Raw genomic sequence first — 16844 nt, forward strand, 5'->3', positions numbered from 1 at the left:
GTGTGTACAAAAAAGGTGGCACGCAATAGGCTAAAGTTCTATTTGTTTATGAAAAAAGTGTCCCCATCACTTTTAAAACAAAGTGACACCCATGCTGCTGAGAGTCTCTCAGCCTGGGGATTTCGCCTCTGATGATCAGACAGGCTGCCAGGATCATCTGTCTGATCTACTTCCACACCCTGCGTTCAAGGAGAGCTGTTCCACTACCTGTCAGTCCTGGAGTTGTGCAGCTTTCACTTTAGCCTAGCCTCCTGCCTGGCTGGCTGGAAAGCATCAAGTGAACTGCCCAGTCTATCCGCTGCAAGGCCTCGTGAGAGGCACGTTTAGGGTACCATTTACTGGCCTCAGTGGTTAAAATATTTTAAATGTATATAGGCTAGGTTCTATTAGGATTGACTTCAAATATCGTGCTAACCATACAGCGTTGCCCTCAACAACATCGTCCCTCTTGAAGCCATGTTAGGGGGGCGTTTTCACCGAATTTTCCCTCGACTGAATTTTTCCCCTTTGCAGCATCAGTAGCACAGAGCCAGCCTCCTACAGACTACGCTGTTCCTGCTGCTCCGTGGGGTTCCTCTCAGGTTGGGAAGCTAAAACACGGTGAGAAGAAGGACAGCAGAACAACGGAACCAAAACACCGCGCGCCGTCTCTCACCGGGGGCTTCTGTCACGCGCTGATCCGCCTAAAGCAGCACTAACAGGTAGAGACCACACACTGGATATGGAGAAACTTGGACGCTTTTCCGCTGCTCGGTGCATATCCGGATTAACTGGACGCTACTTTCCATGTTGGATGTGATTACACATGCAGAGGGTTGGAAGCTACATGAGAAGCGAAGGGGAGGGGAGGGGGGGCGCTCTTCATAGAAAAGGGTCGTTGTGTTCATGTTGTCTATTGAACAGTGCACGCGAAAGTGCCTCGCGGAATGCAGCCTAGTGATTATTTTTATTTGGCTGTACCCAACTGACCTGGCATAGCTAAAACCAACATACCCTTAGCTTCACGCTCTTTTGAATTAATGGCAGAATGAGCAATAATAATAAAATCTATATCAACGTTTGGGTCGGGGTAACAGGCTTCTCTTCGATTTAAATAACCAGAAAGTCATGTTAACGTCTGCGTAGCTACGTCGAAAGCTGTTGTTGCTTCACTGTACGTAATGTTCGGTACAGTAGGCTACCATTAGCTTACATGGCCCCGGTCACATTCCCGTCTTTTTCCACCGAACACGGTACGTACATCTTACGCCCCCCCACCCCCCCCTCTGACAGCAGCTGTGAGCGGCTGTGTTAATGAGTGCATACGTGTAGAGGAGTACGGGCTCCAGCCGGCTGCTGCAGGCCGCAGCCTGGCTCCCCGCCTCCCGGCAGGGACTTGTTTACATGGAAGCCTCGGGGGTAATGGTAACCTTTCCTCCATGGTCAACATATAGTTTGTTGGAGAAAATGACGATTGGCTTTCATCATGGCGTCCTATCCTGACAGTGGACGTGACGGATGTTGTATTCTGTCCGACAGCAGCAGCATGTTAAAGGCTGCCTTCGCTGTGCTCCCTCAGGGTGTCACTCACCTTGGGCTGGTACCTGCCGGACTCCATCATGTTTTACACTGAACATACAGAGGTGGAAGAAGTGTTCAGATTTTGTACTTATTTAACAATACTCATTTTGCAGAAGGGGCCATTCAAGAAGCATATCATTTTAATAATTGTATTATAAATATTGATGAACTAATATGTTTATCACCTTAATGTTTTTTGAATAAATCATCTAAATCTGCTAAATAGTTAGTAACTAAATCTGGAAAAAAATGTAGTTGAGTATAAAGTACATCTTTTGCCTTCAAAATGTAGTGGAGTACAAGAATGAAGTAGTATAATGTGAAAATACTCAATTAAAAGTACCTAGATTTTTTAAACTTAACTACATGACTGAGTAAATGTAATGTTACATTCGACCAATGAATATACAAATTATGTATCTAGGATTTCATTTGGTAAATAAATGTAAAAAAATGGGCGTCTGTGAAAACAACACCGCAAAAATGCACAGAAGTCCCAGTATCTCAACATCCTCTGTGGACACTTTGCACCCGGGTGCAATTTATTTATGATCAATTCACTATCAACTTGCTTATTTGTTTGTCAAACTAGCACTTTCAATCCCCACTTGTCTAAAGCACTCTGGTTATATTCACACATTTTTTACTTCCATTATCACATTTAAATACACTTTAATAATAAATACGTGGCTGGAAAATGTATTTTTACGAACAACAATGTTGAAATGCCATTTCTGTTTTATTTGTCTAGGTTTTCACATTTGAAAACCATTCATTTCAATTAAAAAGTGCAGTCTTACACCCTAAACTTCTTTTGAACAAAGAAATGGTCCTTATGTAAACGGTTTGCTTTGTGCAGGAGAATTAACCCTGATAGATGTTCTGTTTGAAAAGCTGTATGTGTGTGTAACACATCTGATGTCCCCCCCCCTCCACTGTGCAGATCAGGATGTCAGCAAGAGGAGGGAAGAAAAAGGCCACCAAGATGTCCCGCTCAGCCAGGGCGGGGGTCATCTTCCCTGTGGGGAGGATGATGAGGTACCTGCGCATCGGCACGCACAAATACCGCATTGGCATGGGGGCGCCGGTCTACATGGCCGCGGTCATCGAGTACCTGGCAGGTGGGTGACCTCATGCTTCTGTTATGGCATGCAGTGGTTGTGTATTCAGATGCAAACATATTTACACATGTGGACCGTCCTGTTGCATGTGTGAAAAGATTTAAATATTTTTTGTTTCAACTGAAATTGTGCAAAGAAAATGCAGAATAGATGTGTTAACCTTGTATTCTAAAGGCATGTATCGCTAATAATTTACCTGATGTAATTACTAGTTATATGATCTTTATGATCTGATCTTATATTATTTTATAATTCTATTTTTATAAATCATATGACGCCTATCAAAAAGACAAAACATTACTAAAGACAAGATGGCAGGTATTACATTTGCATCTAATAACCTTTCTTCTGAAATAGAAAGATCAAGATGTTATGGGATGTTTATTAGCTGTGTGTGTGACTGCTCGCAGTAGACAGTCTGAACTTGTTGGTTGTTACGTTCTTGGTGCTGGGATGGGTGTCTCACAGTGCGAAGTAACCATGTTTAACCAGCAGAACACACACTGTACAGCCCCGGAAAACATGAAGAGACCACTCCACATTTTTCATAAGTCCTTATCTCTACATGTATGGCAGCCATTGCAGTGTCTGTTGAATTCCAACACAGAGAAAGATATGTCAGTAGTTTATAGAATACAATAAAAAATAATAATAATAATTGAACTCAAAGACATAAAACAAGAGAAAATGATAATGCTGAAGTGGTCTCTTGTTTTTTTCCGCGGCTGTATGTGTGACACTACACTGTGTATTTCTCTCTAAGCTGAGATCTTGGAGTTGGCTGGAAATGCGGCCCGGGACAACAAGAAAGGCAGAATAACTCCCCGGCACATAAAGCTGGCTGTGGCCAACGACGAGGAGCTCAACCAGGTACCAGCGCTCTGTCAGCAGCTCACTGAAGTCCGGGCTGTCATGGGGTAGAAAAGTCCAAAGTGGACTTCCGTAAGATAAAGCTGCTCAAAACAACATTATCAAGCAAATACCTTCTGACTTCATCGCTGTGGTGACCATTAGAATGTGTTATGCTTGCTTACTAACACAGTTGGTTTCAAAACAAACACGTGTGTGTGAAAGTGGTTTTATACTCTGCTGCATTCTAAAGTTGGTTCTTGCTAGAAGAAGACAAAGAGGAGTACACATCTGTTTGAAGTGAGACAGTCGAGACATCATCTAAGGGTAAAGTGAGGAGAAGCTTAAAGAGCTGAATCTCCGGGACTCTACACTATGCCACGTAATATGTTACAGTTCTACGTACAACTGATAGTTTTCAAAACCCACTTCACTCTTATTACTTTTTTATTGAATTTTTATTTTTTTTAAGAGGAAATTCAGATGTATGAATTACTTAAATTTAATATATAGAAATTAAATTATAGGACGTATCAAGTTCAAGATGCTAAACAATTTTCTTGGGGAAAAGTAACAAAACATCTGACATACTATAATATCCCCTGAGCCGTGGACACATCACATTAACTCCATCTTCATATCTTGGCTTTGAATATCAAAGTCATTATTACTTTATGAGTAACACGGTGTGGTGTTCTCATGTTGCTGTGAGTTAGACTCTTGCTCCTGGAGAGAGAGGTGTGTGTGGTGGTGCAGGTGTGTGTGTCAGCTGATGCTAGCCTCTGGTGCAGGGTGTTGCGGGACAGTTGTTGAGCACATTGTTTTTGGAACTGTTTTCTCCACCAGCTTCTGCGGGGGGTGACCATATCAAACGGAGGGGTTCTGCCTCGCATCCACCCAGAGCTGCTGTCCAAAAAGAGGGGGAGCCGGGTGAAGGTAGACAGCCAGCCTTCCGTCGCGGAGAAGCAAGAAGAACGCCCAAAGAGCAAGAAACCCGTCAAACCCATCAAAAAGGTTAAAGGCAAACGAGGCCGCAAGCCAAAGGTCAGTCAGGGGAACAGAGTGGAGGGCGGGGGGGCTAGAGCTAGGAACATCGTACAACTCAGGAAATTACATCTATCTGATGAAAGAAGAGAATCTCACACTGTTATTAAATCCTGGTTGAAATGATTCCCATGTGCACAGAGCACAGAGAACGAGTCCGTCCCAAACTCCACGGTGGAAGACGGTCCCGGAGATGGGTTCACCATCCTGTCGGCAAAGAGTCTGTTCCTGGGACAGAAGGTAAGAGACTGGAGCTGCGAGGGGATCACCTGAGATGTGACAGTGTAGATGATGTCATGGAGCCAGATTAGTGCGATGTAGACTCCGTCGTTTCCCTGATGATGACTCCATGTCTCCACAGCTGTCCCTCACAGAAAGTGACATCAGTAAAATTGGAACCATCAAAGTGGAGGGGATAATCAACCCGACCAACGCAGAGATGGACATGAAAGACGGTGTGGGTAAGGAGTTTCTCATATTTCTTAATAAGACCCCCCCACCCCCCCCCCAGTCTCATGTTCACCTGCTGCTGTTCTGTTCCAGGCACCGCCCTGGAGAAGGCTGGTGGCCGAGAGTTCCTGGACGGGGTCAAGGAGCTACGCAAGGGACAGGGGCCCCTAGAGGTGGCATCAGGTACCCTCACACGTGGGACACTGCTGTGCTGGCTGAGGCATTTTTAATGAGGGATGTGCCCCCCCTCTCCCTTTGGACACATCTCTCTCCAACCTTGACTGAGCAGCAGGTTTAAGTAGACCTGGGTCTGGGGTGTGGTTACTATTTGCTCAGCGTCTCCCTCTCCTCAGTCCTGCCGCCAGAAATCTGGAAACGAGCCGAGTGTTGAAGAAGAACTCTTGTTTTACCTGGCAGGAACTTCACACTCAATCTGAGAGCCCTTCATTTTATCACACTGTGCTTTCTTTCTTTATATCTTTTTTTATGTGATTTATTTGGACTTCAATTAGATTCAAATAAATGTGTTCTGTCCTAAAGAAAGGCACACTGGGCCTCCTGTTACAAAAACACCTTATAGCTAAGATACTTATAAAAAGCTTACCATACTGTAGTTAAGAATGAATAGATGACAATTATTTAATTCAGTTTTGTGGCTTTGAGGAACAAAACTTAAGAGGAGTGATAACTTAAGACAGGTTAGAAGTGCCTTATGTTCTTGGTTAATAATAATAATAAACATTATCAACTTTAATGTTTAAATAAGACAAGGAGAACAGGATTGTAAACATAGAGAAAAACCGCTTGTAACAACAAGTCCTCTCTTGCAGCGTCTCAGCCCTTAGAGGACACTGCTCCTGCCACTCTGTCCTTTGACCTTTCTGCTCAACTCGGGAGCTCTCTAAATCTCTGAGAGGGTTTGTGAATAACGGACAGTATCAAACCGCTGTCATGCGACGACTCCTTTACAGCACACAACATATAGCACAATGAAAAATAAAATAAAGACTTCCTTCATACGTCGGGTCTCCAGACTGGACACTTTGAGAGGGAGATGATTAGACAAGCAGTCCTTCAAAACAATCCCGACCCCCCTGAGATCAGATAATACAAAGGCTGAGGGCTATGAATTAAAGAGGGTGTGTTATGGTTAGAGTGTGAAACAGTCAGACTCAGTGTGTGTGTGTGTGTGTGTGTGTTTGTGTGTGTTTCTCCTTGCAGTGGCAGTGAGCCAGGCCAGTGGGATGGCAGCCCGTTTCATCATCCACTGTAACGTCCCTCAGTGGGGCTCCGAGAAGTGCGAGGACCAGCTGGAGAAGACGGTGAAGAACTGTCTGTCTGCTGCTGAGGACAAGAAGCTAAAGTCTGTGGCCTTCCCTTCACTTCCTGCTGGACGGTGAGCTGCGCCCTCACACACTTCAAACTTTCTGTGTGTGTGTGTGTGAGAGAGTGTGTGATCCCTCTCAGAGTGGCACACAGCTCAGATCCTCTCACTGAGAGTTAGAAATGATTGGCTGATCCGCACTTCACTCAGCAGGTAACTATAGTAACACTCAACATGGTCCCCCTGCGCGCTCAGAGGATGTAAATGTCAAACATGCAGAGCACTGATGCACGTTCATCATCAGCTCTCTGCTGTTCAGGAGACTCTTCAGACCAGCACATAAACTATTTATTACTTTATTGAAACATAAATGTCTGAGATTCTGCCACAAAAAAAATGATGTCATCAGTCAAGGCATTGTGCTGGCCAATCAAAAAGTCCAGTGTCTCTGGGCTGTATGTAACACCGCTGAAGTGTACCATCCTGTGTTGGAGTATTGTCAGAGGGGGATGAAGTACTCAAACTTACTTAAGTAAAAGCAGAAATACTGTGCTATTGAAATACTTCATTACAAGTAAAAGTCCTGAAAAGAATGTTTTACTTGAGTAGAAGTAAAGAAGTAATATCAGGTAAATGTATTTAAAGTACTCCAATTGCTCAGTGGTCCTTTTCACAGGATAACATTACTATAGAATATTCTTACTCTGCTTTATCACCAACAAACTAATGTCAAATCTTCTTAATGTTTACAGTTTGCAAGAGCTAGTGTAAGATATCTATCAGTTTTAAATAAATGTAGCCACTATGAGGCTTTTATCTTAAAGCATTAATGATCACAGAGAGCTGTCAGATGTTCACCAGGTTATGGTTATTGTTATTGTTATGGTTAGTGGTGCAGCTTGATATTCATTGGTCCTCAGCAGTTGGTACTTTTAATTCCCTGCTACCCTTCTGTCTCCCACAGGAACGGATTCCCAAAACAAACGGCCGCCCAGCTCATCCTCAAGGCCATCTCCAACCATTTTGTGTCGTCCACCAGCTCCTCTCTGAAAAACATTTACTTTGTTCTGTTCGACAGCGAGAGCATCGGAATATATCTTCAGGAAATGGCCAAGCTGGACGCCAAGTGAGGACGCTGTTTGTGGTTTGTTTTCTAACTGTTGTTTGTTGCAGGTTTAGGATGACAGGCGGAGTTGGGTGTAAGTGTGAGTGGAGTGCTGTTCCCTTTCTGTTCCAGTGTCCCTTCAACAGACCGCATTCTTTATAGATTAGATCAGTGATTTTCAACCTTTTTTGAGCCGCGGCACATTTTTTACATTTACAAAATCCTGGGGCACACCACCAACCAAAATGACATCTAAAACAGTACATATAATACATATAGTATAAAATATAGTTTCTAAATGTATTCATACTCAGTGTGAAACCTGGGCCTGTTTCGATGAACTCAAAATGGATATCCTGGCAGGAATGGTAGAAAGACACACGAAGCTCTTCCTCAACAGCTCTCAGTCTCTCTCTGTTTTTAGTTTTTATCGCAGTCAAGCTTGAGAAGCTCAGCTCACACGATATGTGGTTGAAAACTGGAGCAATGTCAAAATAGCTTTGTTGGCCAGAATGGGGAACTCCTTGGCAACAGATAACAAAAACTGTCCGAAGGAAGATCAGCAAAGTTTAGCTTTAAACTACGATCTTGTTTCAGTTCAATGAGTTCCTCTTGCTCCTTTAAAGTCATGTCCTTTCCAGCAACGGATGCTGAGCTGTATGGGTCCCTAACCCAGTCAAGGCATTCTGTGTAGGCTGAAGAGAAATAAAATGACAACTTCTCCTCAAGAGTTTTCAAATGTGTGCCAATCACCTCGCACATTGCGGCAGTGTTGCCATCATGCAGTTTCTTAGTGAGTGGGAACATCTCAAGGTTGCCACGCTGCACATGTTGTTGCCAGAGCTGGCACTTTTAAACGGAATCCGTTCATTTTATCCTTGCTTGTAAGCAGGTTTTCATTTCGGCCTTGCATCCGTGTGTTCAGTTCATTCAGAAGATAATATATATCAGCCAAGTATGCCAGCTTTACACACCACTCATCACTTGCAAGCAGCTTTGAGTAATCGGACCTCTCGTTTGTCAGAAATACTTTAAGTTCCTCTCGCAGCTCATACACACGGGCCAGCACTTTGCCACGCGACAGCCACCGGACCTCCGTGTGGAGCAATAACACTTTATGTTCCGCTCCCACTTCCTCACACAAAGACGCAAATAAGCGACATTTCAAAGGTCGCGTTTTCACAAAGTTCACTATGTGCACAACATCATTCAACACAGGAGCTAGATATGCTGGTAAGGTCTTTGCAACGAGGGCCTCAAGGTGCGATGTAACAATAACATCTGGGTTTCTTTCTTTGACCCTACTTACGAAGCCTTTTGTGCGCCCGACCATGGCTGCGGCTCCATCAGTGCAGACACCTGTGCAGTTTTTCCACGTAAGGCCGCTTTGGTCACGATATTCTGACGTGACCCGAAATATTTCCTCTCCTGTTGATTTTTCTGGCAGTGCCTTGCAAAATAGGAAGTTTTCTCTAATGGCTTCTCCATCCACAAAACGCACGTTGGCCAAGAGCTGACAATGTCCACTAATATCCGTCGTCTCATCAAGTTGCAATGCAAATTTCTTACTGATGCGCATCTTTTCCAGAACAACAGTTTCGATGTCTGCAGACATGTCATCAATACGTCTGGCAATTGTGTTATCTGAGAGAGGCACTTTAGCTATCTCTTTGGTCGCGTCAGGGCCGAGCATCTCATTTACAATGGCTTTACAAGCTGGCAGTATTAATGTTTCTGCCACAGTGTGGGACTTTTTTGATTTGGCTATGAGTTCAGCAACGTGGTAGCTAGCTTTGAGGGCTCTCTCGTTTACCTTTGTGGTTTTTCTCAAAAAAGTTGCCTGTTTCTCGTTGTTTGTAGGCTACGTAAGCGTACAAAATAGTCCATCGGCTTGTTTTGAACGGAAGGGTGTTTCGTTTGGAGATGGCGTTTAAGCTTGCTTGGCACCATGGCGCTATTGGATAGCTTCTCACCAAACACCAAGCACAGCGGAGTCGGTGCCGTTGCATCCCCGGTTAAAGTAGATCCAAATGAAAGATAGCTTTCGCTGTATTGCCTCGAGCTCACCGTCTTGTCTTTTTTCTTTTGTCGACCACTCATACTAGGGCCTTCATCTGGGTCAGAATTTTGTCCAGGGCTCTGTTCGGCATTTGCATTTTCCTTTCTCAAAAACGTATCCATGACAGTCACTTGCTCGTGTTGCGGTGATCCCAAACTGTCACTGTCACGTGTCGCGCCTCACTAACTCTATTGTCTTTACAGGCATTTATAGCCCTCTGCTGCCACCCACTGAAATAGAAGGGTATTACATTAGCTGCCACACTGTATTACAACACAGACGCCCGACAATGGTTAATTAGGTGATATTGGATAATTTCCCACGGCACACCTGGCGATCTCTCACGGCACATTAGTGTGCCGCGGCACACTGGTTGAAAATCACTGGATTAGATCATCAGTCCGTACAGTCTGCCATGATGGTTCCTTGTTTACTAATGTTTTTACTTTCTATGTACAAATATAACAGTTTTCCTGGCCTCTGTAGTTTCTGATACAGTTAGTTTACTAAAAAAAACTGTGGTTCTCATTCTGCTTTGAAATAAAACTCAGATGTTTTACACCAGAGATCCACTCACACTTTGTGTCTGTCGCCTCAATATGTTTGTTTTGAAGTCTTTTAAACACAGAAAGAACATTTACACTCAAGAGAACCTCATTGCTTTAATTAATATAAAGTTTGTAATTATACGATTAAATGCTGAAAGCCAAATCCTCTGGCTGAAAGAAGCCGCTACCAAAACCATCTGCGAATGGTAGGGGGTTGACAGGACAGAGAGCTTTATCAATATACAGTGACTTGCAAAAGTATTCCCCCCCTTGGCATTTTTCATGTTTTGTTGCCTCACAACCTGGAAGATTAAAATGGATTGCTTGAGGGTTTACATCATTTCATTTACAGAACATGCCTACAACGTTGAAGATGTGGTTTTTTTTAATTGTGAAGCAAACAACAAAAAGGACAAAATAACAGAAAACTTCAGCGTGCGTAACTATTCACCCCCCTAATGTCAGTACTTTGTAGAGCCACTTTTTGCGGCAATTACAGCTGCAAGTCGCTTTTGATAAGTCTCTATGAGCTTGCCACATCTTGCCACTGGGATTTTTGCCCATTCCTCATGGCAAAACTTCTCCAGCTCCTTGATGTTGGATGGTTTCCGCTTGTGAACAGCAGTCTCCAAGTCAAACCAGAGATTCTCAATTGGATTGAGGTCTGAGTTTTGACTAGTCCATTCCAACACATTTAAATTCTTCCGGTTAAACCATTCGAGTGTGCCTTTAGCAGTATGCTTCGGGTCATTGTCCTGCTGGAAGGTGAACCTCCATCCCAGTCTCAAATCACAGGCAGACTGAAACAGGTTTCCCTTGACTCGGACCAGTTTCCCAGTCCCTGCTGCTGAAAAACATCCCCACAGCATGATGCTACCACCATATTTCACTGTGGGGATGGTGTTCTTGGGGTGATTGGATGTGTTGGGTTTCCACCAGACATAGCGTTTCCCTTGGTGGCCAAAAAGTTCAATTTTAGTCTCATCTGACCAGAGCACCTTCCGCCATACATTTAGGGAGTCAGCCTCATGCCATTTTAGCAAACTCAAAACGTGCCTTCTTATTTTTAACACTAAGAGTAATGGTTTTCTGACCACTCTTCCATAAAGCCCAGCTCTATGGAGTGTACGGCTTATTGTGGTCTTATGCACAGACACTCCCAAGACTTCGTTTCACTAACTTTGTGGCTTCTGCAGTAATTGGTTTCACCAGAACTTTTTAGGGGCTTCATAGCAAAGGGGGGGGACATGCCATTGTTCAGTTTATTATTTAAAAGATTTTTTTTTTAAATATATGTATTTTCTCATTTCACTTCACCAACTTAGACTATCTAGTGCAGATCCATCACGTACAATTCAGATTCAAAAACATTTAAATTATAGGTTGAAAATAGATAAAAAGCCAAGGGGGTGAAAACTTTTGCAAGGCACTGTAGCTCTGTCTCTACATCTATATCTGAGAGGTGTGGATTGCTGAAGAGTTCAGAGCATTACGCAGTTCAGCTCCTTAGGTCAATAGGATTCAGAGAGGAGCTACAGTCAGTGTTCTGTTTAAAAATGATCGTATTAAACCCTTATTATATGTTCATATCTACAGTGGGCAAAAAAGTATTTAGTCAGCCACCAATTGTGCAAGTTCTCCCATTTAAAAAGATGAGAGAGCCTGTAATTTTTATCATAGGTATACCTCAACTATGAGAGACAGAATGAGAAAAAAAATCCAGGAAATCACATTGTAGGATTTTTAAAGAATTTAGTTTCAAATTATTGTGGAAAATAAGTATTTGGTCAATAACAAAAGTTCATCTCAATACTTTGTTATATACCCTTTGTTGGCAATGACAGAGGTCAAACGTTTTCTGTAAGTCTTCACAAGGTTTTCACACACTGTTGCTGGTATTTTGGCCCATTCCTCCATGCAGATCTCCTCTAAAGCAGTGATGTTTTGGGGCTGTCGCTGGGCAACACGGACTTTCAACTCCCTCCAAAGATTTTCTATGGGGTTGAGATCTGGAGACTGGCTAGGCCACTCCAGGACCTTGAAATGCTTCTTACGAAGCCACTCCTTCGTTGCCCTGGCGGTGTGTTTGGGATCATTGTCATGCTGAAAGACCCAGCCACGCTTCATCTTCAGTGCTCTTGCTGATGGAAGGAGGTTTTCACTCAAAATCTCACGATACATGGCCCCATTCATTCTTTCCTTTACACGGATCAGTTGTCCTGGTCCCTTTGCAGAAAAACAGCCCCAAAGCATGATGTTTCCACCCCCATGCTTCACAGTAGGTATGGTGTTCTTTTGATGCAACTCTGCATTCTTTCTCCTCCAAACACGACGAGTTGAGTTTTTACCAAAAAGTTCTATTTTGGTTTCATCTGACCATATGACATTCTCCCAATCCTCTTCTGGATCATCCAAATGCCCTTTAGCAAACTTCAGACGGGCCTGGACATGTACTGGCTTAAGCAGGGGGACACGTCTGGAACTGCAGGATTTAAGTCCCTGGCGGCGTAGTGTGTTACTGATGGTAGCCTCTGTTACTTTGGTCCCAGCTCTCTGCAGGTCATTCACTAGGTCCCCCCGTGTGGTTCTGGGATTTTTGCTCATCGTTCTTGTGATCATTTTGACCCCACAGGGTGAGATCTTGCGTGGAGCCCCAGATCGAGGGAGATTAGCAGTGGTCTTGTATGTCTTCCATTTTCTAATAATTGCTCCCACAGCTGATTTCTTCACACCAAGCTGCTTACCTATTGCAGATTCAGTTTTCCCAGCCTGGTGCAGGTCTACAATGTTGTCTCTGGTCTCCTTTGACAGCTCTTTGGTCTTGGCCATAGTGGAGTTTGGAGTATGACTGTTTGAGGTTGTGGACAGGTGTCTTTTATACTGATAACGAGTTCAAAAAGGTGCCATTAATACAGGTAAAGAGTGGAGGACAGAGGAGCCTCTTAAAGAAGAAGTTACAGGTCTGTGAGAGCCAGAAATCTTGCTTGTTTGTAGGTGACCAAATACTTATTTTACCGAGGAATTTACCAATTAATTCATTAAAAATCCTACAATGTGATTTCCTGGATTTCTTTTCTCCATTCTGTCTCTCATAGTTGAAGTGTACCTATGATAAAAATTACAGGCCTCTATCATCTTTTTAAATGGGAGAACTTGCACAATTGGTGGCTGACTAAATACTTTTTTGCCCCACTGTACATACATCTACATATTTACATAGCTGTCCAGAGATATCGGTCCACAAACGGAAGAGATCTTAAAATAGTGTTAGAAAGCTTTTACTTGATCAGTCTAATTAGATATTCAAAATGGGTTACCAGCATACAGGATAAATATAACATCTTCATCCCTTTTGTTAAAAGTTGGCATTTTTACAGTAGCAGTGTGCTATATGAGTTTATATGGTTTTAAAAATGATGGCATACATTTTGCATTTTTAGAGGATTCGACATGTTTCTTCGGGATGAATTATAATATCGCTTTTCATTTTAAGGCTAATAACATTTAAACGGAAATGTTTTAAACCCCTAGAATTGTAATAATTATAATTTTTATTTATCAAGCACTTTGTCAGGAGCTCAAAGACGCTTCCCAGAGGTAAACAGAATAAAATAAGATAAAAAGCTGAATTAAAATCGAGCAATACAACCACATTCATCACAAGGACACGGAATCAGTCACACATTAAAGGCCGCTCTGAGAGGTGAGGTCACTTTCAGCAAGAGATAACGGCCTGAGACTCAGAACAGTCCAGGAACTGCAGCGCTCAGCCTATCTCTGCCTTGACTTCACTTCTCGCACCATGTTTCATAAAGAAAACACCAACACCAGCGTGAGCACTTACTTTACATTATATTTATTACATAGTAAAAAGTACATCACCTTTCATTTATATATACACATTATATTCATGTAATTTCCTGTTCGAGCAAGACTCCTGATCAGAGTCCCCACAACAGATACACACACAGCGTACACACCGTCTACAGGCTGTCATGTTACAGGACTCACGGTACTGCTGGGGACTTCTTCTTTCACTAAATAAATAACACCATCATCTTCATCATCATCACTGAGAGCATGTTGACGCCACAACCTTCTCTAGGTCACATATTTGGCATTTCAATGGAGAATTAGTTTCCATCCCTCAGGCTCCATGTCAGCGAACACAAGGCACAGCCAGCAGCTCAACACCTCACTGAAACGGAACCACAACTGAACCCAGGAATCTAAAGAGCTACAGGAAGTTACTTTACAAACTATCTGAACACGTGTGGTAATCTCATGATGGTTACAGAACACAAAGCACTGCCCCATCAAAAACTAGATTTTAATTTTTATGTTGCTCAAATGTAGCAAGTTTCAAGCCAGGTCAAGAATCCCCGTCAGAAATGAACAATGAGCAGACAGGTCGACAGAGAGGAGTCCTGTGCAGACGCTGTAGTTACTGTAGGGCCGGTTTCACTCTGTTTTTATAGAACTGCTAAAAGATGCAACTTTATTTCGCTATATTTTTAATCATGTACGCTTACATGCATTTGGTACCATGGTTACCAGCTGTTATTACACACAACAAACATCTCTCAGCCGGTGGATACAAGAGCAGTTTAAGTTCTGTTGGAGATATCGGTGTAGAAAACTTCTTCATTGTTCTATTTGTTCTTTTACGTGGGTTGTTTAAATGTGATATATCGTCTCTTTTTCAGATATGCGTGCTCTGCTGTGTAACGCTGGTCCCAGTGGGATGAATAAAGATATTCAATTAAAATAATGATGTTGAAACGAAACCCTTTCAAATAGCACACTGAAACATTGAAGTGGATGCTTTTTAAAATATCTCTCGACATACCATAGTGAGCATTCAGTTATGCTAACATTAACGGAGAGGTGTTGAAGGTTTCCATAGTGATATGATGGGTGTTCCACAGAGCTCCTCAGGCTCTGAGTCATGTGATGCAGTGAGCTACAAACATGATACAATAACATCAATACTCAACGTGTTATTCAACTCTAAAGTCACTACCTGGATCTCTGCCTGTGCGTACAGACGACCAATCACAGCACACGCAACAGTCCACATGTGGAATGTCGTAGATCTGCCAGAGAAGGCTGTCCCTCTTTGTTCAGGGGAAGAGGATTCGTAAGGTGCCCAAATTCAAAGTTTGTTTTAGTCAGAAAGAGCTCATGCAGTTAAAAAGAAATCAACAGAAGCGGCCGATGTGACGGGGCAACGAGAGGCCTCTGAAACTAAAAGTGAGTGCTGAATAAATAAATCTGTGGAGAGATCCAGTTCAATCAACAACATGCAGAACGGCCCTAATCCTCCATCTGGAACATTAACATGAAGCCATGAGGTCATCCTGGTTAGGTTAAAAGCTATGGATGTGTTTTCTCACTGTTTGCAACAATGAGAAAAAAAACAGGAGCGACTCACCCAGCCTGGTCCTTCCTATCTCTAATAGCACATCTTATCCCTCGCAGCATCAGGCTTTTTCTCAACACTGAGCTGCTGTCTCTCAAACTGCTGACACATGCTACTGGAGTATTGTTTTGTGTGTTGCACTGGTGCACTGCCATGTTCCTTCATCACCATGAACACACACTTTATTTGTGAGGTGTGGTTAAAGATGAAAGTGTTCAATATGAAACTGGAAGTCAGAGACAGTGTAACCTCCGGGGCTTTATATGATTCTCAGATTTTTAGGGGAACTGTGGTGTGGAAAAACATATTGAAATGTGTATTTTACTTATTATTCAAATTTAAATATAATGCGATAAGTTGGGAAATGCTGGAATCAGCCAATTAATTATCTGAATTCTCCCCCAGACAGTGAGACAGGAGCTTAGAGTCAGTAGAGCTCCAGCTCTGGATCAGATGTTGACCGTTAGTATGTTCCCTGGTCTCACTGTGATCTTGCTTTTGCTCCACGTACAGACCGAACCAGTTAGAACACAGATGGCTCATGGGAGGAAATGTTCGCAGTAACTGGGGTTTCAGAACATGTCAGTTATCTAGGAGGAAGTCTCCTTAAATTAAATATAAATGTGTTTCATCTGTCTGTTCAGACCTCCTGTAAATAAACCTGGGGGGGGGGCTCTTGAAGCTGTTGAGTGTTGGATCCGGTTTTCAGATAGGGTGGTGGTCTTCAGTTCTTATTTGACTTCATCAGTACCGCTCAGAGGTCTGGGCGGGGGGAGCAGGGGGACGGGGGAAGAGGCCTCGATGAGGGCGGGATTCAGGATGATTGGCAGGGACATGGGCGTGACTCCCACCTGAAGAGGGGAGGCGAGGGGCTGCAGGATAAAGGGGGGCTGGGTCAGGGGAGAGGATACCGAGGGGGGGGAGGTTGTTAACGGCACCGGCATAGAGGGGTTGGAGGCGGGGACAGGAGAGGAGCGGTCCGGCCCTGAAACAGAGGAGAGGAGGATCACACGGCTGAACATCACACCTGAGATCTGATCTCCCCTGAGAGTGAAATAAGTTTTCCTCTTCTGTTCACTTTTGATTTTGTGCAGTGTGTGGTTTTACCGTTGGCACTGGCTGCTGGGGGGTCCAGGGGGGACGCTGGCCTGCTGGGCGTCCTGGTCTCTGCAGGGGAAACAGGGACTGGGGACGGCGGATGAGAAACCTGGGGGGATGAAGGCTGACCCGCTGAGGGTGTGGGCTCTGCTGGAGGACTGGGTCCTGGATCTGAAAGGATTGATAAGAAACACCAGTCAAGCTGTTACCACGACAACCTCCCAGTTGTTACACTCTGTATGAGTGTGTCTTCTACAGTCTGAA

The 16844-nt window shown here is 43.5% G+C and overlaps 2 protein-coding genes across 4 annotated transcripts in view; one reads left to right on the top strand and one right to left on the bottom strand.

Moving 5' to 3' along the window:
* Positions 1-282: 282 nt before the first annotated feature.
* Positions 283-10090, top strand: LOC134859112 (core histone macro-H2A.2). 2 transcript variants are annotated; one of them, XM_063875440.1, is made up of 9 exons: positions 283-701; positions 2504-2681; positions 3445-3551; positions 4377-4574; positions 4716-4814; positions 4936-5035; positions 5118-5207; positions 6246-6420; positions 7313-10090. In XM_063875440.1, the coding sequence occupies exons 2-9, from the start codon at positions 2510-2512 to the stop codon at positions 7476-7478; spliced, it is 1107 nt and encodes a 368-aa protein (XP_063731510.1). In that variant the 5' UTR covers positions 283-701; positions 2504-2509; the 3' UTR covers positions 7479-10090. The 2 variants fall into 2 exon arrangements, with proteins under 2 accessions (XP_063731510.1, XP_063731511.1); XM_063875441.1 differs by lacking the exon at positions 283-701 and adding an exon at positions 902-1232.
* Positions 10091-13900: 3810 nt separating this feature from the next.
* Positions 13901-16844, bottom strand: part of gbf1 (golgi brefeldin A resistant guanine nucleotide exchange factor 1) — an 87858-nt gene continuing 84914 nt past the window's right edge. For both annotated transcript variants that reach the window (XM_063874793.1, XM_063874792.1), the window contains exons 39-40: positions 16590-16751; positions 13901-16467 (exon numbers count right to left, since the gene is read on the bottom strand). In XM_063874793.1, coding sequence (XP_063730863.1) covers positions 16214-16467; positions 16590-16751 — 416 coding nt within the window. In that variant the 3' untranslated portion in view covers positions 13901-16213. The remainder of the gene's footprint in view (positions 16468-16589; positions 16752-16844) is intronic.

Source organism: Eleginops maclovinus, chromosome 22 (assembly GCF_036324505.1).
Source record: "Eleginops maclovinus isolate JMC-PN-2008 ecotype Puerto Natales chromosome 22, JC_Emac_rtc_rv5, whole genome shotgun sequence".
Lineage (NCBI taxonomy): Eukaryota > Metazoa > Chordata > Actinopteri > Perciformes > Eleginopidae > Eleginops > Eleginops maclovinus.